General features: G+C 42.5%; 1 protein-coding gene and 1 long non-coding RNA gene across 2 annotated transcripts; both read left to right on the top strand.

Moving 5' to 3' along the window:
* Positions 1-640: 640 nt before the first annotated feature.
* LOC145425344 (uncharacterized) lies at positions 641-3,069 on the top strand. The gene is made up of 2 exons (XR_013906011.1): positions 641-2,294; positions 2,449-3,069. It is a non-coding gene; the product is annotated as an uncharacterized LOC145425344 (long non-coding RNA).
* A 1,808-nt stretch (positions 3,070-4,877) lies between these two features.
* LOC113018328 (NACHT, LRR and PYD domains-containing protein 12-like) lies at positions 4,878-22,445 on the top strand. The gene is made up of 16 exons (XM_080295016.1): positions 4,878-4,914; positions 5,200-7,042; positions 8,849-9,025; positions 13,187-13,363; positions 16,801-16,977; positions 17,990-18,163; positions 18,627-18,667; positions 18,846-18,914; positions 19,019-19,098; positions 19,293-19,748; positions 19,865-19,920; positions 20,053-20,267; positions 20,470-20,726; positions 21,167-21,286; positions 21,384-21,525; positions 21,669-22,445. The coding sequence occupies exons 1-16, from the start codon at positions 4,878-4,880 to the stop codon at positions 21,986-21,988; spliced, it is 4,341 nt and encodes a 1,446-aa protein (XP_080151142.1). The 3' UTR covers positions 21,989-22,445.
* Positions 22,446-23,927: the final 1,482 nt, after the last annotated feature.

Genomic DNA, 23,927 nt, shown 5'->3' with positions numbered 1-23,927 from the left:
ACTGGGCAGGTGGATCCTGAGTGTCTGTTGGAGTCAGGGTTCATTATGGTCCTGGTTGCTACTGGAAATAAAGAAACAAAAGGAGGGTGTGTTGTTCAGGAAGTACAGACTGTAGCTCAGCAGGTAGAATTACTAACTGGAAGGTTGGAGGTTTGATCCCTGGCTGCTCCAGTCTGCACGCCACGGTATCCTTGGGCAAGATGTGGAACCCCGACTTCCTCTCCGATGCATCCATCATAGTGTCATTGTTAGAAAAAGAAGTGCTTGTGTGAATGAAGCACGCTGTATAAAATGCTTTGACTGCTCATACAGAAAAGCAGCTCATAAGAACTGGTTCATTTTCCAGATAATTCCACTATTAAGACAACAGACATTTGGGAGGCTTTCTCTGAGAGTAACACTGAAAGTCTTGCTGCTCCTCCACAAAATGAACTTCAGATTAAAGACACAGCTCAGCTAAACACAACTCAAACTAATCTACACTATTTTTCTTTATTACGCAGCGTTTTTATAACTATTTCCAGATGTTTCTAAAGATGAAAACAGAATTAAACTCCAGCCTGATGCGTTTCTGAGGTTCCTGACTCTGACCGTCCCTCAAACGCCTCTCTGATCGTTTCCTTCCGTCGCTTTTACTTTCGCTTTCGTGAATGTTGTGGCGCAGTTGATCGTCTCCATGTTAAGGTAACGTTAGCAGTCTGTACTGTTTTCCTGGCTGACATCAGCTGTGTGCAGCTTAGTTTCAGCATAAATCTGCTTCGTTTTATGTGAGATCAGAGTCTGGGAACGAGACAGAAACAGTTGATGATCAGCAGCCGAACTCAGAGTCGATGTTACTGTGGATCCACTGACTGATGTCTGTAGGCAGCTTCTCCTGCCTCCATCAGTCTGTGGCTGTATGGGCTCAAATTGTGGTCATAAATATTTTGTACTTGTAAACCAGGATTTGTATGTGTAAAAAGAATTTGTGTGTGGACTTAGCCAAGGAATACGTGTGAAACTCTGCACTCAAGTTTCAAGTACGTCCCTATTTTTCTTCCTTTCATCTGATTGGCCAGTGTCATGTCAATCACAAATTTAACAATCCAATCAGAGAACAGGTGGGTTTGGCTATTGGAGGGGTGCTTTATGAAGCTTCGGGTCCTTGAAGGGAATAAATGCCCCTTTGCATGCCAGCCCAGCGTTTTCCTTCATCACTAGGAAGGAAAACAGTCTGTGGTCGTCCGAGTTTGGTGATTTTTGTGTCACAGCTTTACGTGCTTAATACAGGGAACTCCAGAGGACACATAGGACACAGTGTCCCGCTGCACACACACTGCACACACACTGCACACACACAGCACACAATGAGAGCTGCAGAGTTTGTGTCTGATGTATTAAGTATGAAACACTGTTGAGCTAAAATCTGGTCAGAATGAATCCAGGTGCAGGTGTGTCAGTTTAGGACCACTGGACTAACATCCAAGTGCTCACAATATAAAGTGTATTCTGTAGTAACATCCTGGTGTTGCAGCAACAGTCCCACATGGAAACGTCAACACTCAAACTCAAAATCTCTTTTTGTCAACAATAAAATGACAGCAGACCAATTTGAACAAAGTTGGTAAAAAGCTTCAGAAATGAGTAAAATATTAAAAAGTGTCTTGATGCTCAATCATCCAGGTAAGGGTTAGGTAATGCTGTGATTGCAGACATTCCCCAACTCTCTGTGAATGGGACTCATGGCCATTGATCAGTGGTTGTTGATCAGTGGTCATGACCTCCCAGCCATTGTGCAAATGTCCTGTTTATAAGGTTGGAAACCTGCAGTCAGCTGAGACTGAAGGAGTCACCTGGATGAGTCATGAAACATTTCTCCCACTGAAAACATCCAGATGAACAGAATCAACTTTTGGGGATTAAAACGTGTCTGAATTAATCAGTGGGTGCTGAGTGGGTCAGTCAGTGTGTCGCTGGGCTGATTTGTGTTTCCTCTGCAGGTGAAGGTAGAAAGTGTGTGTGAGCTGATGTGAACTGAGCAGCATGGATCAGTGTGAGGACAGAGAGGAGGGAGTCCCTCCCTCTAAAAGCACTCTGTGTGGGGAACATGAGAGCCAGACCAAAGCTCAGAGGTGAGATGACCATCTCTAACTGTCCATGACTCTTCTCCATGTCACAGCTCAGCACTCACATCACTGCTCCATCATTATTCACAGGAACCCGCCTGGACCTCCACCCAGCTCTGTGTCCTCTAAGAGCAAACGGGTGAAGCATTTCTTTCGTAATTTAGGGCGAAAAAAGTCATCTGACGAAAAGTAAGTTCATGTCAGTATTAAAATGTTTGAAATTTTAATCAGCTTTTTACTATTTAACGATTTAAATAATAAACTATTTACATAGTTTATACTTTTTATGTAATGTATTGGACACGTTGGATGTGACACATGTTTCATGTTCACTTATTTTTAGTGTCAATGAGAAACCATCCAGCTCTGTGTCTGTCACAGGCTGGGTCTCCGACCCAGCACTCTGAGTTTTCTTTGTATTTTTTGATATGTTATTAGTTTGTGTTATTTCCTATTTTGCCTTTAGTTTAGGCAGTTATTGGTTATTGTTCCTGGGTTTTCTATGTTTTGGGGTTTGGTATTTATTCATCACGTGTTGGGTCTGTTGAGTTGTGTTGTCATGTTTAGTTGTTAGTATTTCCTGTTTTATTTTGACAATGTCATGTGTTCTTTGTTCATTGTATTTAGCTTTCTCTCCTGGTCCTGTCATTAGGTTTATGTCTGTCAGCTGTTCCCCCATGTGTCCCCACTTCCCCTGATCACCTCATGTCTGTATTTAAGCCTTTTGTTTTCTTCATGCCATTGTCGGTTCGTCTGTTTATCTCACCAGAGTTACAGTCATAGTCTTAGCCTGTTTATTTTCCACCTCAGTCATAGTTATAGTTTTTGGTCTCAGTACCTTTAGTGTTTTGTTTCTTAGTGTTTTGCCAGCTTAGTGTTTTGTTTCTTAGTGTTTTTCCTGTTTGCTTTGGTCTCTTGGTTCATTTCCTGCCGTCATCGCAATAAAGGTTCACTTTTCTGTTAATCATTACTATTCCTCGTCATCATCTGCTTTTGGGTCCTGTTTCCGCACACATCGGCGCACCCCGCCGTGACAGTGTCCTTAAAGAGTGACCGGTCCAATCGTCGAGGCATTAATTTTAAATCCCAGCCTGTGTCTGCTGCAGAGAGGTGAGCTGTTAGTAACAAGAACTCTCTGATTTAAATGATTTTGATGTTTCCTGGTTTCTAAAATGCATCTCTGTAGCAGAGCATTGTCTCCAAGGACACACAGGCTCAGCTGTAACTGTCAGTTTATCTGGTTTAAGACACATTTGGACTCAATTGGCTGTTTTTAACTATGTATTTTAATCAGAGGTGGAAATTTAGACCCCACACATCTGGATCCTAAACTATGATAGAAACAGCTGCTAGCAGTGGGTAGTTTGACTTTGATACGCTGCTCTAGAAAGCAAACAAAGGTTTGTGCAGCTCCTCTTCAGAAAAGTGTTCAGAGAGCAGCTGCTGTATTAGACAAAGGCTCGTCCTGTGAGCCCAGATGTGTGTAACAGCTGGATGAAGGAGAACCATCACAGTCGCGTCTCCATCCCGCCTTTATTAATGAACTTCCTGTTGCTTGCAGATGACAGGAACACAAAGTGTTTGTGCCACGTGATGCTGCAGGATTTGTTAACGTGTCCATGATGGTAACATCTCCTCGTCTAACTGCAAACACATGAGCGCTCCTAACGGCAGCTATCACAGCCACACAGGCAGACTGTGTCTCACTGTTGCATTCAGGGACATTTGTTTTCCTGTAAAAAGCTGAACTCTAATCTAAGAGGACTGTTACTGACAGGAAACAGCTGCATTATCTGCAGTCTGTGTGATCACAGCTGCTTCAATCACTTTATCAGAGAATTGATCATTGAATAAAACATGTTTGTGTCTGCAGAGGTCAGAGGTCACAGTCTGCAGGATCCAGCTGTCCATCTGTGAGGAGTGATGGGTCCAAACATCAACCTCCAGACTTCAGTGCTGAACCTGGACCAGTGAGGTCAGAGACCTGTGATGACTCCTTTACATGTTTGTGTTTTCCTGGATAAATATGACCAAAGATTCATTAAAAAGGTAAAAATATTAGACTTTGTCCTGTAGCGCTGTGTGGCAGGCAGGATTGGACCCAAACACAACAGGATGAAGTCAAAGAGGCAGCTTTATTTCAGCTGTGAACATGCAAACAGCAGAAATAAGGAAACATAACTGTAGGTTTGCAGTGAATGAAGCCTCAGCTCGACGCTCCACTTTGTCCCTCTTTTCCTTCTCCAAACAGCCACATCAGGAGTCTCTGATGGAGTTTTAAAATATTTAATTACAAATGTCCAAAGATGGGTTCAGGATACCTGAATCCACAATTATTAAAGCTAAAATAGTTCACAGGGTTTGGACTTTGTTAGGTGACGAGAGAACATCAAAGTGTTTTTTATCTTCAAACAGTATTTTTATCACTTCAGTTGCTCTCACAGCCCTGTTTGTTATTTTACCAGAGCTCTTATGTTTCACTCAGTGCTCCCACCAAACACCTTGGAGGACACATTAGTGTGATTTAGATTTCATTGCTATAAACACCAGTCACACAAGCTAACCCATGGAGGCAGCAGCAGGCTTTGTGTTTGGTAAAGTCTGTTGGCTTAAACTAAGAGAGTTTAGTTTGTTAGCACAAAGAGCTGTCAGCTAAAGCCCCGAATGCACTTTGAATACAGACGAACTGAGAAAAACACTTTAAATACAGCAAACAGTCAAACTGACCACATGTTTTTCTGCTGATCATCCACAGCAGTACATTTAGCATTCATGCTAGCAGCAGGCTATGACTGTCCACTGAGCACAGGTTAGAGTGAGTGTCCATGGAATAAATGTAAGTCAGTGAACTGGAAACATGACTGTGTTCAAACTTTGTTTTCCTTTTTATAATGAGTCTAATCAAAGGTGGACAGAAGTATCTCCACTGTGACTTTTCTGTGTCACCATCAGAGCTTCTGCACAGTGTGGAGAAAGATCCAGAAGCAGAGCTGGACTGCAGACAGCCAGTCAGAGCAGCTGTGTACAAAGTAAGACTGAACATCTGTCTGCTGATGGACTCATTTCTGAAAACTGGACTTCTTGTGTTGTTCAGACATTGAAGAGTTTTCTTTCTCTTTAGTCTCATTGTTTTTCTTTCTTTCAGCAGATGTTGGTCTGCAGGAGGTTTTAGATGAACATAAGATCAGTCTGAGGAGGAGATGTGAACGTGTGACTGAAGGAAGTGATGAAACAGGAAGTAGAACCCTCCTCAACAGGATCTACACTGAGCTCTACATCACAGAGGGACAGAGTGAAGAGGTTCATACCCAACATGAGGTGAAGCAGCTGGAGACAGCTTCCAAGATGGACGCCCTCCATGACGCTCCAATCAGGTGCCAGGACATCTTTAAAGCCTTACCTGACCAACAGAGACCCATCAGAGTGGTTCTGACCAACGGCGTGGCTGGTGTTGGAAAAACCTTCTCAGTGCAGAAGTTCACTCTGGACTGGGCAGAGGGCTTGGAGAACCAACATGTCCGTGTGGTGGTTCTGCTTTCATTCAGGGAGCTGAACCTGATCAGAGATGAGCAGTACAGTCTTCTGGAGCTGCTCCATGTTTTCCATCCAACATTACAGAAGGTCACAGCAGAGAAGCTGGCTGTCTCTCAGCTTTTGTTCATCTTTGACGGCCTGGATGAAAGCAGACTTTCATTGGATTTCACCAACAGGAAGCTGCTGTCTGATGTCACACAGAAGTCATCAGTCAGCCAGCTGCTGACAAACCTCATCCAGGGGAATCTGCTTCCCTCAGCTCTCATCTGGATAACTTCCCGACCCGCAGCAGCCAATCAGATCCCTCCTACATGTGTTGACAGGCTAACAGAAGTACGAGGCTTCACTGACGCCCAGAAGGAGGAGTACTTCAGGAGGAGATTCAGTGATGAAGAGCTGTCCAGCAGAATCATCTCCCACATGAAGACATCCAGGAGCCTCCACATCATGTGTAGTATCCCAGTCTTCTGCTGGATCACTGCTACAGTTCTGGAACACATGTTGACTACAGAGCAGAGAGGAGAGCTGCCCAAGACCCTGACTGACATGTACTCACACTTCCTGCTGGTTCAGACAAAGAGGAAGAAGAACAAGTACCATGAGGGACATGAGACGGGTCCACAGGAGATGACGGAGGCTGACAGGGAAGTTCTTCTGAAGCTGGGGAGGCTGGCGTTTGAACATCTGGAGAAAGGAAACATCATGTTCTACCAAGAAGACCTGGAGCAGTGTGGTCTGGATGTGACAGAGGCCTCGGTGTACTCAGGAGTTTGTACAGAGATCTTCAAAAGAGAGTGTGTGATCTTCCAGAAACCAGTCTACTGCTTTGTTCATCTGAGCATTCAGGAGTTTCTGGCTGCTGTCTACATGTTCCACTGTCACACAAACAGGAAGACAGAGGTGCTGGAGAACTTCTTGGGAAAAAAATACTACGAGTCCTCTCTGGATGATTTCCTGAACAGAGCCATGTATAAATCCGTCCAGAGTAAAAATGGCCACCTGGACCTGTTTGTTCGCTTCCTTCATGGCCTCTGTCTGGAGTCCAACCAGAGACTCTTAGTAGGTCTGCTGGGTCAGACAGAGATCAGTCCAGGAACCATCCAGAGAGTCATCAACAACCTGAAGAAGATGAACAGTGATGAAATCTCTCCTGACAGAAGCATCAACATCTTCCACTGTCTGATGGAGATGAACGACCTCTCATTATTTCAGGAGATCCAAGAGTTCCTGAAGTCAGAGAACAGATCAGAGAAGGAACTCTCTGAGATCCAGTGCTCAGCTCTGGCCTTCATGCTGCAGATGTCAGAGGAGGTTCTGGATGAGTTTGACCTGCTGAAGTACAACACATCAGAGCGGGGACAACAGAGACTGATTCCAGCTGTGAGGAACTGCAGAAAGGCTGGGTGAGTCCAGATGTGATCATTAGCATCATTGATCAGTGTAGGTTAGTAGTTTAATTTTGAAAATAAAATCAGATTGTAACCACAAAGTGTTTGTGTCCGTACGCTGCAACCTTCCACACCATTCCTTTATTGTACAGACTCAGCAGCAGCTCCATGGATCCCAAATCCAAGAGTGGAGAACAGATTTGAAGTGTGTCACATCCATGCAGTCACAGCTGTTTCCACCATGTTTCCACTGATATTAATCCTGTTCAATGACACGTTTCATATCAGTGAATATGTTCTTTAGGACGTCCACTGACATGTTTAAGTGTCCTGCTGGAAATCACTCAAATCATCCATGAAATCCATGAAAAATCCTTTTAGTGTTTCTAACTTCACCCTCTGTCCTCTCTCTCTCTCCATCCTCCTCACTGCTTCTTTCACTGATAATCACACAAACATCGTATTCAGCTACAAAATAACACAATAATTCAATTCAATTCAATTTTATTTATATAGCGCCAAATCACAACAAAAGTCGCCTCAAGGCGCTTCATATATACAGAGAAAAACCCAACAATCATATGACCCCCTATGAGCAAGCACTTTGGCGACAGTGGGAAGGAAAAACTCCCTTTTAACAGGAAGAAACCTCCGGCAGAACCAGGCTCAGGGAGGGGCGGCCATCTGCTGCGACCGGTTGGGGTGAGAGAAGGAAGACAGGATAAAGACATGCTGTGGAAGAGAGACAGAGGTTAATAACAGATATGATTCAATGCAGGTCTATATCATCTGATGATCATTATTATAAGAGCAGGATCCATATTTGATATCAGAGTAACACACTGCTTGGTTATGTGCAGTCATCATCAGTGACTGTGGGTCAAACAGAAGCTCTCTGATTGGTTGCTGACCTTGGTCACCTGTCCACTCTCACCTGTTTGTGTTTGCTCTCTCTTTGCTGTCTCCATCCTCTCTCTCCTTTCTCTCCCTCTCTGTCTTTGTACGTCACTCAGGTCCAATGGAAACAGCGACATTTACAAACCAATCAAAGACAAACTGATCCATGTCAGGTTATAACAATATTCAAAGTGAATACAGGCTGCTGCTGGACACAGACAGGTAACATCATTTTGACTTGCTGTCACCTGGATCTGGACTCATAAACACTGAAGCCCTGAACAGGAATACAAATCATTTTCTGCCAACTAGCGACACACCAGCAGATAATGGCTCAGAAAGCTAAAATGAGCCAATCATTTCTGTGTTTAGTTCCCCTGAAATCAGATCTGATATCAGCAGCTCTGAGTTCATTCATCATTATTGTCCAGTGATGAGATTTCTGCTCCGTTTGGTAACAGTCAGCAGGTTTTTCCTGCGTGTGGACGTGAACAGTCGTACCTGACAGCAGGTAGCAAACAGAGATCATCTTTCCAGCTGGAACTCTTCACTGAGCTGAACTCATTCAAAATGTTCTGGAGTCAAAACAGGAAACAGTCCAAATGTGTGTCTTCACTCTGACTCTGGATCAGATCTCAGTGACAGACTGTGGACATTATGGAAGCCTAAATGTGACACCATCTTCCTCCTTCATCTGCAGATTAAAGCCAAACAAAGATTCTCATTAAAAGTCTGCAGGTCTGAGAGAGACTCAATCGTTGTGTCATGTCAAACACAGTAAGAGGAGCTGAAGCACAGATGTGAAGAGCAGATTCATCAGATTATGACCTCACTCTGTTTTGTCTTCATATACATTCAGTCTCTGTTTATAATGCAGATTTTCTGCTTTTATAATAACACATTTTATATTTTCTATCATCACAGACTGACTTGGTGTGGACTCTCAGAGTCTCACTGTGAAGTTGTGGCCTCAGCTCTGAAGTCCAACCCCTCCCATCTGACAGAGCTGGACATGAGTGGAAATAATGACCTCCAGGATTCAGGTGTGAAGCTTCTGTGTGCTGGACTGGAGAGTCCAAACTGTCGACTGGAGACTCTGAGGTGAGTTCACTGACTGCGGCTGTTGTTGTTTTTCTATATTTCAGGTCTTTGATGTTTGAAACTTTCTTTAGTTCCTAAATGTTCAGGATGTGTCTGAAGACAAATGTGAAGAAGTTTGAGTGCTTTCAGAAATGTTGTCTTTCCAAACGACTGAACAACAGTTTTTCCTTTTGGCTCCAAACAGAAGTGACAGACTTGAGCAGGGTTCATTTAAAGGCTGACAGAAGTGGAGTGGTGACGGGGAGATGTTTGACAGGACAGTGTTTCAGCCACCACAGGTTCATGTTGTTCTCCATCAGTCAGTGAAGAGGAAGTCAGTGCTGATGAGGCTGTAGAGTGTGTGAGGGATGTGAATGAGGATGATGAAGATCTGATGATAGCAGATAAAAACAGGCTGCAGAGACTTTGAGCCATACAGGGCACACAGTGTGTGTACAGAACAGCTGAAATCATTATGGAGGCCTCACTGGGATATGGAAGCATCACAGTACAGCTTCAGTGAAGCATTAAAGTCTCTGATATGAGATGAGAAATGAAGCAGCCAGAGCTTTTTCATGAGTGGAAATCCACTGTGACTGTGAGCTGCTGCTACAGCCTCCAGATTAGCCAGCAGCTCATCCTGCTCAACATTTCCTCACCAACTTTAATGGAAGTGTGATGTTTTCAGCTGGAGTGATGGTCAGGGTGGTCTCCCTCTCCTCTTCTTCTCCTCTTCCTCTTTCATTTGTAAAGCCACTTCTGCTGCTTTCATTCATTTGGAAGTCCTGTAGCTGAGTTTGGGAGAGACTAACAGCCTCGGCAGCAGAGGGGAGAAAGGCTGTAACACCACCACTTTACTCTGTTCTACCTGTCACATCATTTTATCAGGAAACAAATATGCTCATGTTTTTACTATGTTTGTCTTGAAGATGTAAGAAGATCACATGGTGCTTTTTATTATTGTGTTGGTTTGTTTCCTGTCTCTTGGATGGAGCCCAGCTGTGCGTGGCCCCTGGGCCTGTGGTCAGAGTGTGTGCTGGATAATCCGGCCCAGGATGAGGCCAAACTGACATGGGATGAAATGTCTGTCACATAATTGAGCTTAGTGTAGTTTCATTTCTGCACAATTTAAAAACAACCAAAACTTTACAAATTTAAAGGATGGGTCTGGTGTGTCCTTCATGACCCACCATATCCCAGAATTCATAGCGCGGCCCAGCTAAATTTCAGCTGCCAACAATGGCGACTGCTACTTAGTTTTAAAATTACTCATATTAATCTTTCTGGGAATTTAGACAAAAGTGTTCTTTTCCCCATTAATAAAAAGGCGAGGAAACTTTCTTTCCGGGCCTATCCCTTTGCAATACATAAGGATAGATTCACATATTTAGGTGTTAATGTAACTAGTAAGTATAAAGATTTACTGGACTATAACTTTAAAGTTGCACTGGACAAAGCGAAATTAGATATGGAAAGGTGGGCATCGCTCCCCTTATCATTAGCAGGGAAGGTAAATTCTGTTAAAATGAATATACTGCCGCGGCTCCTCTACTTATTTCAGACGATACCGATTTTCATTCCTAAATCATTTTTTAAGGAATTGAACAAATGTACGTCTGCCTTTATTTGGAAAAAAACTGTCCCCAGAATAAGACGGGAGTTTCTTGAGAGACAGAAAGAAGAGGGAGGCCTGGCTCTGCCGAACTATATGCACTATTATTTTGCTGCTAATATACATAAGTTGTTATTTTGGGTCAAAGAGTTAGATGAGGATGAAACCCCAATATGGGTTCATATGGAAAGGTATGTCTCTAGTCCAGTGTCCCTGCGCTCCCTGGTCTGCGCTCCTCTACCCTTGAGCAAACATCTTTACACGAACAACCCGGTGGTATCTCATTCTCTGAAAATTTGGACTCAATTCAGATCACATTTTAAAAACAGAACCGCCCTCCTGTCTGCTCCCATCTATGGAAATCACTTGTTTCCCCCAGCCCTCGGGGGAACAGCCTTTAGGGAATGGCATAGAGCTGGGGTGGAATGTGTCAAACATCTTTTTAAAAATGGTACTTTTATATCTGCTGCTCAACTGGAAAAGGACTATGGAATTTCCTCCAAGACTAATTACTTTAGATATTTCCAGGTTCGGGACTTTGTGAAAAAGTCATTCAGCCCCTCCCTCGAGCTTCCACAAAGCGGATGGATAGACGAGTTGATGGACACAGATCCGACTGCTAAGGGGACAATCTCCACGCTATATACACATATTCAGAATGTGGCTTCCCCCTTACTGGACAATGTAAGACGGAAATGGGAGGAAGAATTGGGGCTGGACATTTCAGAGGTTGACTGGGGGGGGGCTGTAGATCTAGTACACTCTGCTTCTATATGTGTGAGACACGGATTGATACAGTTCAAGGTGTTGCACAGACTCCATTTGTCAAGGGAGAAACTGGCAAGAATGTACCAGGGGGCCGATCCGACCTGCCCCAGATGTAAACAGGTGCCAGCCAACTTATGCCACATGTTCTGGTCTTGTTCCAGGCTGAAAGACTTTTGGGCTAACATCTTTGGAACATTCTCATTCATTTCTAATAAGGATATAGAACCAATGCCTCTGACAGCCATCTTTGGTGTGGCACCGAGGGAAACTCAACTAACAGCCTCTCAGAGGAAGGCAATAGCATTCGCCTCATTGCTGGCTAGGAGATTGATTCTATTTAACTGGATAAAGGCAACACTGCCATCCCATAAACGCTGGGTGGAGGAGGTGATGGCACACCTCAAATTAGAACATCTCAGATTTACTATACAGGGCAACACCAAGAAATTCTTTAAGGTCTGGCAGCCTTTCATTTCCTATTTTGAAGATGAGTTTCCGTCTACTCCATAACTGGCAACTTCCCCCCCCCCCCCCCCTTTTTTTTTTTTTTTTTTCCTTCCTCTGTCTGGGTATAGTTTTGTCTTACACTGTGTGGTAGGACTTGAGTTCGAGCTTTTCTGTATGAATGATATGCTTTCTGAAAACTCAATAAAAACACTTTGATTATTATTATTGATCTTTCTGGGTCACAAAATAAACTTTTAGCATATTTTCAGGCGAGAAAGTAGCTGTGTAAACTTCAAATATCTGCTTGGTTTATCAAGATATCGCATATTTGCAAAAGTGTGCCGACGTTTTCGGAGACGTCTGTCACCCACCCGCTCGCTAGCAAGCCGGGGGGTTCAATGGTCACTCCAGCCAGCGAGAGCAGCGGACGCCCGGCTTCATCGTTTTCAGACCCCGCTCTTTCACTACTCAGGTTAAACATGATATATAAGTCACTCGGATAACTTAAAAATGTAATTGTTTGCCTTTTTCAGTGTTTTGTTTGTTCCGGAGTAAATCGGTTTGGCTGAGATCAAAGTTCCTCTGGGATTTTCACACAGCTGAATAAACGTTAAACAGGAAACTGATTAAACAGACGTGTGAGACGGTCGAGAATTTATGCCAGTGTCCTGTTATATTTTAGAGAGCAAGGAGCAGAGTTTATTAAACTCCACCGAGACAGCGGTGACGCAAATCTGAAGAATAGATCGTCCCATTTCACAGCCTCGCACTTCCAGCCTTTTCGTTCTTTGAAGGACCCGGCCCACGTAGACCGCGAATACCGGGTCCTCCGAAGGATGGAGCCAACATTTTGGGACACAGCTAGTGTGTGATGTTCTTTCAGTGTTGCACTTTGTAGACGCTCCCTGAGCACTGGTCTCACAGCCAGCTGCACATAGAGACCAGTGTTGTTAGTCCAGGTCAGAAGATGACTTGTTGGAATGAAAATGAGCTTGTAGTTTGTCTGCTTTAATAATGTGACTGGAAAAAGGTGTTGGACTTCAAATATGTCCGTTTCTTTCACACTTCACCTTTAAAAGTGAAGCCTTGTGGTTCCTGGAAGGAAAAACACGACTTTTTCAAGTCTTTGTCCTGTTTTTATGAGAAATGTACGACTTTAATGTGAAACATTCAGAGTTTTTTCTCTTGTTGTGTTTGTTTGAAGCTGCTTCCTGTTGGCTTCAGCTGTTTGGAGTTTCCATTTTCTAAACTTCTACATTCTGAACCTTCTTCAGCTCTGAACAGATGATGAAACACTGAATGATTTCAAGCTCACACTTTGTCTAATAAACTTACATCTTTCATTCTTTATACAGATTGTGGGGCTGTGGTTTGTCAGAGATCAGCTGTGATTATCTGGCAGCAGCACTGAAGTCCAACCCCTCCCATCTGAGAGAGCTGGACCTGAGCTACAACAACAAGCTGCAGGATTCAGGAGTGAAGCATCTGTGTGGTTTCCTGGAGAGTCCAGGATGTGGACTTGAAACTCTGAGGTCAGTCAGCATGTTTTAGTTGTGCTGAGATGAATATGATGTGAAAGTTGTGCTGACACTAAACTGCAGGCTGATATTATACTGATCCACACTGAGGATCTTCATGGTAAAGTCTGTTTTCTTCTTCTCTGGTTTAGTCCATTGACTGCAGCAGAACAATGTTCACATTTCAAACAGTGAGACTCAACGTATGGCCCGCGGCCCACACGCGGCCTGCCCACCTTTCCTGATTCAGAGAGAGGGGACCCTGATTAACTGTGTAGTGTTCTTCCTCACAGTTCTAAGTATCAGACACAACAATGAATAATCCACAGCTGACTGTCTTTAGCAGGTCAAAGGTCACGGCACACAGCAGGCAGTGGGAAATATTATAACTCTGATCATTTATCAGCACATATCCATATGTATAAAAACAAAGCTGACACTGTGAGACTTGATCAGAGGTGTGATCATCACAGCAGAGGCCTTTGTGTCAAAGTCACTGAGGATCAAACAGAAACACATGAAGCAGATTTTCCTGTTCTGGCTTTTTATAGCAGATAACCTTCAAAATATTCTGCAGTCCATCAAAAACTGAAGCAAACCATGAATCAACATGTGAACATGAGCTGATGCTGCTGAAGTGAAGCAAAGTTACAGAGGTTTGATTACAGACACAGCTGAGAGTTTGTAATCTGTCATCATTTTAAAAGGTTTAAATTTCTTCAGTATTGAACAGCAGAAATGAGGCTTTGTTTTCGGAGGCCGACAGCAGTGAACACAACAGCAGACTGGTGCGTAATAAGCAGTGAATAATGCAGGAAACAGATTTCTGAAGGTAAACTGTTCTTGAAGTACACTGAGAGAGAGAGAGCTGTGCAGGAAGTAAACGTCAAAGTCAGAGAGAATTCATGACGATGTTCATCAAACGTAAAGCGTAGTTTGGATCTTCTTCTGCTGCTGGTTCAGTCAGTTTTGGTTGGAGACAGATGTGTTCCACAAGGCTCTGTACTGGGTCCAAAATTATTTATTATTTATATAAATGATATTTGTAAGGCATCTGATATATTAAAATTAGTATTATTTGCAGATGACACAAATATTTTTTGTTCTGGGGGGAATCTAAAGGAGCTGCTGGATACAATTACTTCAGAAATGTGCTAAATTAAAAAATGGTTTAACAGGAACAAACTATCGCTAAATCTAAGTAAAACTAAAATTATCTTATTTGGGAATTCCTTTAGAAATGCACAAGTGCAGATTCATGTAGATGGTGTGGAAATTGAAAGAGTACTTGAACATAAGTTTCTTGGTGTGATTATAGATGATAAATTAAACTGGAAGTCTCATATAAATCATATACATAACAAAATTTCAAGAAGTGTCTCAATCTTGAGTAAAGTAAAACACATTCTGGACCACAAATCACTCCACATTCTCTATTGTTCCCTGATTGCACCGTATTTGAATTACTGTGCAGAGGTTTGGGGCAATACTTACAAATGTTCACTATCATCAATCTTTATATTACAAAAAAGGGCCATAAGGATAATCCATAAAACTGGTTACAGAGATCATACAAATCCACTATTCTTAAAATCAAAAATTCTAAAATTCACAGATCTGGTTCATTTTCTCACAGCACAAATTATATATAAAGCAATAAATAACCTGCTTCCTGACAATATTCTAAAAATGTTTTCTAAAAGGGAACGGGGATACAATTAAATTTAAAACATCCTCGTATTCGTACAACATTAAAAAGTTTTTGCATCTCTGTGTGTGGAGTGAAGCTGTGGAACAGACTAAGTAAAGATATGAAGCAATGTCCAAGCATGGCGCAGTTTAAAAAGCGGTTTAAGGATATGGTTTTTACAGGGTACAGGGAAAAGGTAGAGATTTGATAGGGTGTTCTTGTCTAATATTTTCATGTGTGTGCGCATGCACGGGTTTGTTGGTATGGAGAGATATATATATATATATATATATATAGATAGATAGATCGATCTATCTATCTATCTATAAAAAAAAATTACACATAACATATAATGTAATTACAAGGAGGTATTTCTGTAGTCTATTGATACTAGATAGTGGAAAAGGGGTGGGATTAAATAAGCTTATGCTTCTTCCTGCTCCTCTTTGAACATGGACGTTATTTGGAGTTGTGGTTGCTCGTTTTCCTTTTGTTTGCTTTGTTCATCTGTCTCTTTTAATTCTATTTTTTTTTTTTTATACTTTTTCAACATGTTCAAAATAAAGATTCAATCAATCAATCAATCAAAACCTGCAGCTTCAGGATCTGTGAGCTGTCCACTTTCAGCCCCGACGGCGTGTCCGTGTACGTGCCGTCGAGTGAACGATCCACGCTCTGTGTTTCCATCTTTGTGTGTTTAGCTGCTCTCATTTACTGTTTTATCTGTTTGCTTGTTGTTGAAATACTTTTGGGAGCTTTAACCTGAGATTCTGGCAAAATACATTTATATTAAAAATCGATTCAGGATTGAATGAATCAACATCGCTTTATTCAAATTAAAACCATTTAAATAGGAAAATCCATTTTTTTACACCCGCCTCTAATGCTGGTTAATGTCAGCTGGTCCATGTGCAGCTGGCTGTGAGGCTCAGGGAGCGTCTACAAAGTGCAACACAGAAAGAACATCATCCATAAATATTGAGTAATAACTGGACTCTCATACAGCGAGACTCAAATGCCTTTAAACATCAGCTTATCCTGCTGATCCAAGTCCAACACTGAGTTTGTAAAAACATGTTTGTCAATCATTTTGTTTGGTTTCTGAGGAAAATGATTCAATAACTTGCTGCTAATACACAACATTTCATCATATTTCCTCATAACCCTCTTTTTGTCTGACCATTTGATCCCATTTAAATTTGCAATAAAGGATCCACAGAGTTTGGTGACAATAATGACAGTAGATGTTTGTGTGAAAGTGCTGGAAGCAAATGAGTGTGTGATGTTCTTTCAGTGTTGCACTTTGTAGACGCTCCCTGAGCACTGGTCTCACAGCCAGCTGCACATAGAGACCAGTGTTGTTAGTCCAGGTCAGAAGATGACTTGTTGGAATGAAAATGAGCTTGTAGTTTGTCTGCTTTAATAATGTGACTGGAAAAAGGTGTTGGACTTCAAATATGTCCATTTCTTTCACACTTCACCTTTAAAAGTGAAGCCTTGTGGTTCCTGGAAGGAAAAACACGACTTTTTCAAGTCTTTGTCCTGTTTTTATGATAAATGTACGACTTTAATGTGAAACATTCAGAGTTTTTTCTCTTGTTGTGTTTGTTTGAAGCTGCTTCCTGTTGGCTTCAGCTGTTTGGAGTTTCCATTTTCTAAACTTCTACATTCTGAACCTTCTTCAGCTCTGAACAGATGATGAAACACTGAATGATTTCAAGCACTTTGTCTAATAAACTTACATCTTTCATTCTTTATACAGATTGTTTAGCTGTGGTTTGTCAGAGATCAGCTGTGATTATCTGGCAGCAGCACTGAAGTCCAACCCCTCCCATCTGAGACAGCTGGAGCTGAGTAACAACTACAAGCTGCAGGATTCAGGAGTGAAGCATCTGTGTGGTTTCCTGGAGAGTCCAGGATGTGGACTTGAAACTCTGAGGTCAGTCAGCATGTTTTAGTTGTGCTGAGATGAATATGATGTGAAAGTTGTGCTGCTCTTTGGTCCCACTAAGAGATTTCCACACAAACACCTCATCAGTGGGACTCTCAGAGCTACCAGCCCTTTGCTACAATCACAAAGCTCTTCATTGAAATCAATGATATCAAAGCTGGAATCAAATGAGTCCAAGTCTTCTGCTGATTCAGCATCACATTCATCTTTGCTCCTTGTTCTGCATCCCCACCATGGACTTCATTCCTTTCCAAGTCAGCCTTGAGTGTCCTTTATTCAGCTCATCCTCTGCTTTACTTTTACACCTGATTTTAGCTGCTTTATCTCTCTTTCAACAAGTTTCTGTGCCTCAATCTTTTTCTTCTCTCCCTCATAACAAGACAGCTTCTTCTGCCTGAGAACATGTTGGAGTGATTTACTAATCCAGGCTGCTTATTGGGGAAAATACTTCCTGTTTCCAAAGTAATCCCCATTTTTCCCAGAAAGAAATGTAAGTAGAAATCGATGATCTAAGTGAGAACATGAGCCTTTAAAAAGTCCCAGTGGGTGCAGTCAAAGCAGTCCCTCAGTCCCAGTATAGAGTCTTTGGTCCAGACTGGAACAAGTGTGTGCCCAGTTTCAGCTCTCTTCAGTGCTGTGACCTGACAGACCCAGAGGGGCCATCACATCACATTTAGAAGCTCCCCTAATGGAGCCACAACACATGTCCAACACTTAGTCTGTCTTGTTGGACCAACTGGAAGAAATGATTCAAGGACTTAGTCACAGAACAAAGATTCAAATCTCCAAAATCCAACTGGCTGCATCAGGACATATAGTCTGAAACTCTGCACAGTTTCCTGTTTGAAGCTGCTTCCTGTTGGCTTCAGCTGTTTGGAGTTTCCATTTTCTAAACTTCTACCTTCTGAACCTTCTTCAGCTCTGAACAGATGATGAAACACTGAATGATTTCAAGCTCACACTTTGTCTAATAAACTTACATCTTTCATTCTTTATACAGATTGAGGTACTGTGGTTTGTCAAAGATCAGCTGTGATTATCTGGCAGCAGCACTGAAGTCCAACCCCTCCCATCTGAGAAAGCTGAACCTGTACGGAAACTACCTGAAGGATCCAGATGTGAAGCAGCTGTCTGATCTTCAGCAGAGTCCAGACTACAGACTGGAGACTCTGGTGTAAGTAGAGTGATGGAGTGAGTGGGTGGTGCTGTCAGCAGTATTGTACTAAACACAGTCAGTATGAAACAAAGATCCAGTGTTTCCTGTAAAGCTGCAGCTTCTCAGTGAAGCTGTGAGAGGAGAATGGTGACAGGCTTCAGGATTGGACACAAACACTTCCTGTTTCTGACCTTTATGGTCACCATGGTAACGGCTGACAGGCTCTGATCAAACGCTGTCAACAGCCAATCAGCTCTCTGAACAAAGCAGCATGCAGACCAATGACTGCATTCATTTCCAAGTTTAAAGCAGTGAAGAACACAGTCTGTAGGTGAGGAAGAATTTAGTGAGAGCAGATGTTTGGATGGAATTCCTCCAGTCAATCCACACTGAGGATCTTCATGGTAAAGTCCGTTTTCTTCTTCTCTGGCTCGGCTTAGTACCCCATTAATCAGTTGTGTTTTAACGTTGTTCTCTGCAGGGTTGATGACAAGACTTTTAAATCTTCCATAGACAAAACCAGTGAGTACTGAGACTCTGTGTCACATTCATCACTATTTCATCAACAGCATATCACATGAAAGCTCGTTTGTGCTTATTTCATTCTTCAAAAATCTATAAATTATCGGGGTTTTTATGGATGTGTTTTTAGGTACTGGTTTTGGTCAAAATATTTTAATACTTTTTAAAATCTTTTTAGTGAGTAAGAAGGCTGCAGCTGAAGAAGATGGTGGGTCCTTAAGGAAGAAAGAGAAATCCCTCACAGACAGTTTGTATTTGATCAGAAAACCACTAAAAAACTAATATGATTGTAAACAGCACCAGTTAGAGTTCCAGGAAATCCTGAATTATTCGATGTTTGTCTCTCATCAGGTGACTCTGAGGTCAGACTGAATCCAGACGCATTAGACACAGAGCTTGATTTGTCTAAAGATGACATAAAGCACATTAAGGTGAGAGAAAAGCATGTGGATCTGATTGTCTTGTGATACAAAAAAGAGGCCTTCAGCACAGAAATTGTGTCAGGTGTGTTAAAGCACAGGGCAGACAACCAGTCAGGTTTAAGATTCTGTGTCATTGTCAGTATGTTACTCGCAGTTTTGAAAGTGTGTACAGACAACACCTGATGTGTACTGTGTGTGCCTAGGGGCACACGCCACTAGCTGTGTGGTCCAGCTATGTTTCTACCCTCACCTATGGCCATGAGCTGTGGGTAGTGACTGAAAGAACGAGGTTGCGAATACAAGCGGCGGAAATGAGCTTCCTCCGAAGGGTGGCTGGCCTCTCCCTTAGAGATAGGGTGAGAGGTTCAGCCATCCGGGAGGGGCTCAGAGTAGAGCCGCTGCTCCTCCACATCGAAAGGAGCCAGCAGAGGTGGTTTGGGCGTCTGACAAGGATGCCCCCTGGGTGCATCCTGGGTGAGGTGTTTGGGCATGTCCCACCGGGAGGAGGCCCCGGGGCAGACCCAGGACACGCTGGAGAGATTATATCTCTCGGCTGGCCTGGGAACGCCTTGGTGTTCCCCCGGACAAGCTGGAGGAGGTGGTTGGGGAGAGGGAGGTCTGGGCTTCTCTGCTTAGGCTGCTGCCCCTGCAGCCCTGGATAAAGCGGAAGAAAATGGATGGATGATGGATGGACTGGTGTACTCTGTATAGTTTGTTCACTGTTTACTTGTTTATTGCTGCTTTAAACAGCTGATGTATTTCCTCTGAATTCCAGCCTCCATCAAGCTTCACCCCTCAAGTACAAACTGAATCCACACACATCTCCTACAGGTGCTTCTAATTTCACATTAGGTTGATAACATGTATGTAATGATGTGACAAGACGCGTGATACAGCTGGAGGTGATCAGACCTCAGCTCATACAGGCTGGTTGGAGTGCTTCAGCCCTTCTGTGTCCTACAGGTTCAGGTGTCCTGGTCCAGGTGTGTTCCAGTGTACTCTGACCAGACTAGTGTTTGTTATGGCTCAGGAGGCGGAGCTGTTGTACAGGACTGTCCAATGGGATGAGAGCCTCCTTCAATCAGCTGGAAAAACAGCTGCAGGGCCGCTGTTTAACATCACATGCTCTGAGGATGCAGTCTGGGAGCTCCACCTGCCACACTGTGAAACAAAGGAGGGTGAGCACTGTGCTGTGAAACATCTGTGTTACTGTGTGGTGCTCAGCTAATATGAACTGTTCTTTATCATACAAATAACCACAATGCAGTTTATTTATAACAAAAAAGGATGGAGGTGAACTTGTTTGCAGGAGATGTAATCCTCAGATAAGGTGAGAAGTAAATCTGAACTCTCAGAATGAAAAGCTCTTTCCTTTCACAGCGCTGTGTGTTGATGGCCTGCTGTCTGTTGCCCACATCTCTGATGATGGGATGAGCATCTTGGAGCCGCTGGAGATCACTGCCACCCATGTGGTTGTGAAGGTTCCTCACCTCTCTGGGTGGGGCATCATCCGGTCTTTTAAGCGGCTCCTGAACATAACAGTAAATGGCCAAGTTCTGCTTTTCTTCCGACCTTCAGAGACAGAACCTGCACAAATCAACGTGTTTCTACTCCAGGAAAATATCCCATTGTCAGAGGTAAATAGTTTCATCATCTTCACTCTGTGGTCCTCTCAGAATCCAAATGATTCTCAGCAGCTTTCTGATAATAAACTAAAGTTATGTACAGGTTTACTGGTCACTCCTCTCTGATTACCTGAGACAAAGAGTCGGGCTCCATTTAACTTTTCTTACCCACATTGTTGACCAATCACTGCTCTTCTTTATTCACTCCCAGTAATGACCCTAAGCTGTGAACATTTGATGTTTGTGACCCATAATGTCAGATCTGACACTTCACTGATAAAAATAAAATCATGGAGCTTTTTTTTCTCTGTGCAAAGCTATTCTATCTCAAGAATGATTGTTTTTGATTCATACTGACACATGATATTCTACACCTGATATGTTTAAATGAGCTCTACAGGTGAATAGACTTATTAACGTTACCAGCATAATAAACTGTCCTGTCACTGCAGGTGTCTGCCCAACAACACGATGATGCTAAATACATCCAGACCCCTGCTGACTGTCTTTTCAGCTTCGGTCAAAGGTACAGTGTCCACTGTGACCCTGAGAGCAGGATAATACAGCCGAAGGTGAGTCAGCAGTTAGAAACTATATGCTGCTGAAATGAAATGAAAGTCCTGGATAACCCACTCGTCATGAAAATGGCACCTTTCTGTTGTTGTTTAGCAAACACAGTTTCGCTCAAAGTCTGGCCCAAATTACCATCCAACATTTCAAGTTTTCCTGAGTACAAATTCAGGGTTTGTGACTCTGATAGTCAAAGACCAAGAGGGGAATGAAATCTGGAAATCATCTGTTTGCCTGCCAGGTAAGATTCCTGCCAAATACCAGCAGAAATTACCCTACAAACTTTTTATTTTATATTTTATAAAACTTCAACTGAAATCATACTTCTCTTTTCATCCTCAGTTCAGAGTGCTGTTAAATGTCTATCTTTCTTTGTTCCTTCAGCACCAAGAACAGAAACCTTAATGAGAAATGTCCCAGATGAGTCCGGAGTCCCGGCAGACGAGAGGCTGCTCACAGTTCGCTCACAGTTTATTGACAGAGTGTCTGAACCTGTTTTAAAAAAACTTCTGGATAAACTCCTGGAGCAGCATATTATCAATGATCAGGAGATGGAATCAGTCAGATCACAGCAGAGCAAAGCAGATAAAGCACGAGATGTTATTGACACAGTGCGACGAAAAGGAAGTACAGCCTCCTCACTTCTGATCGATGCTCTCTGTGAGGCGGATCCATGCCTTTTCACAGAGCTGAACTTAAGATAAGACAGATTTCTAATAAATCTCAAAGACCACTGACAGTGTCATTATTGTGATCTTCATGTGTGTGTTGGAAACTGGACTTTAGTTCTTATTAAAACCTGGACTCTGACTAGAAGCTGAGCAGGACATTGGATGGACTGAAGCAGAGTCTGGGACCTCAGTAAGTCTCTGAGCTGCTCATTATTAGTGCACAAACCAGGAAATATGTGAAGCTCCAACCTGTAGATGCTGAACCACATCTACAGGTTGAAGAGCAACACCTCAAGTTATCTGTGACCGGCGTCTGTTTCCAACAATATAACTGAAGCTGTTTTTACCTTTAATGCTGGAATAACATGTTGAATCACATGATCAGTGTTTACAATCTGATTACTGAGGTTCTCGTCTGTGCTAGCTTCTGCTCTGAGCAGCATTTTGTGTTTCTGCCTGTATAAATAAAGTTTTGCTGTTTGCTTTCTTATGCTGGAGTTTGAATTCATGTTTTTAAACAGTTTGAGCTTCCTGTTCGTATAACCCGTTCATGTGTTACACCCGTCATTGCGTTGTGTTCTGGCGTGAAAGTAAGAGGCAGGAGACAGCACTTGGGTCTTTGGCTCTTTACTGCACATCTGCAACACAGAAATAAGTGTCTGATCTGTGTGTGTCACGCGACTGCCAGTACACCTCTCCTCCGGCCATGCTGAAAGGAGCTGTGCCTGCAGCTTCATTAACACCACAATAATATAATAAATCTAATACAACAAATTGTTTTAAAACATTAACTTAAGCTCTCAAAAACAAAAAGCATAAAATAAATAACATGTCACTGAAAAATCATTAAAAACAACTTATAAGAACAATAAACAAAATAATTCAAAAACAAATAAACAGTCAGATAAATACAATTCAATAACCAGGACCCAATATTCTAGTGCTTATAGTTCAAACATTATACTTCAGTACAATTATATTAATAACCGCCATCCAACAGGCAATACAACACTGTACTTATAAAAACAATGAATGAAAGACTGCATCTCCAAAACATAAGAACATCTCCATACCTGCAACACAGAAATAAGTGTCTGTTCTGTGTGCGTCACACGCCTGCCAGTACACCTCACCTGACGAAGGAAAAAAGAGTGCACGCTGCAGCGAACACGCTCACAAGCCTCTAGCGTTCAGGCTAACTTAGCATGCTAGCATTTCAGCTGCGTTCTCGGCTAAAACTCATTAAAAACGTATATTAGCAAACTCTGTCCTCCACAAAACTTATCCCGAACGAGTCTCTTAACGACAAACAAAAATGCGGCGGTTTGGCTGTATTCACATTGCAGCTTGGGGTCTGAACAAACTGAGCAACGTGGCAGTGACTTACCCCCCACCCACTTGAAACGTAAAGGCAAATAGGCGGAGCGGTTAGTGCTACGTTTGTGCAGATTTGTGCAGGTAAAATTAGCGTTTGTGCTGCTACAGTATCTGAGATATAATGATTTTAATTATTACGGCCTACGCTGTATAACACCAGTGTCTGTGGCAGTGAGTTTCAGCAGCTGTGGAGTTTTGCACTTTTTCTAGGCTTGCTGCATATTAACTTTTATTAGTTTACACTTTAGTAACACAATTTATTCAGCGGAAAGGTCGATATTTCTTTTGTTACTAGTGCAGAAACGTACACAAGGTAGGCTAAAGTTTTTATTTTTTCTGTGGCAAAACTGAGTTTCATGTGAAGTGATTCACGTATACCTAAATTATTATTATTTTTTACATACCCAGTTGGCCTCTATGATTTTGTTTTGAATTATATATGTTCATTATTATTAATGTAGCTGTCTCAGAAAAAATGAAGTGTTTGCTTTGATAGGTTGTTACCTACGTGTAGAAAACTGAATATTCCACAGCACTTAGGCGAGGGATCTTCAACCTGCGGCTCTAAAGCAACATGTGGCTCTCCGGCCCCTCC

The sequence above is a fragment of the Astatotilapia calliptera genome, chromosome 3, assembly GCF_964374335.1.
Source record: "Astatotilapia calliptera chromosome 3, fAstCal68.1, whole genome shotgun sequence".
Taxonomy (NCBI): domain Eukaryota; kingdom Metazoa; phylum Chordata; class Actinopteri; order Cichliformes; family Cichlidae; genus Astatotilapia; species Astatotilapia calliptera.
Note: the sequence above shows the minus strand (reverse complement) of the source record. Positions and strands in the feature narration are given on the sequence as shown.

Bases quoted from the DNA above. Each gene is read 5' to 3' on its own strand.
- LOC113018328 (XM_080295016.1), top strand. From the start codon at position 4,878: ATGCTAGCAGCAGGCTATGACTGTCCACTGAGCACAG. The intron at 9,026-13,186 runs GTGAGTTCACTG...TTCTTTATACAG, and splicing joins TGTCGACTGGAGACTCTGAG to ATTGTGGGGCTGTGGTTTGT. The intron at 19,921-20,052 runs GTGCTTCTAATT...TGTGTCCTACAG, and splicing joins TCCACACACATCTCCTACAG to GTTCAGGTGTCCTGGTCCAG.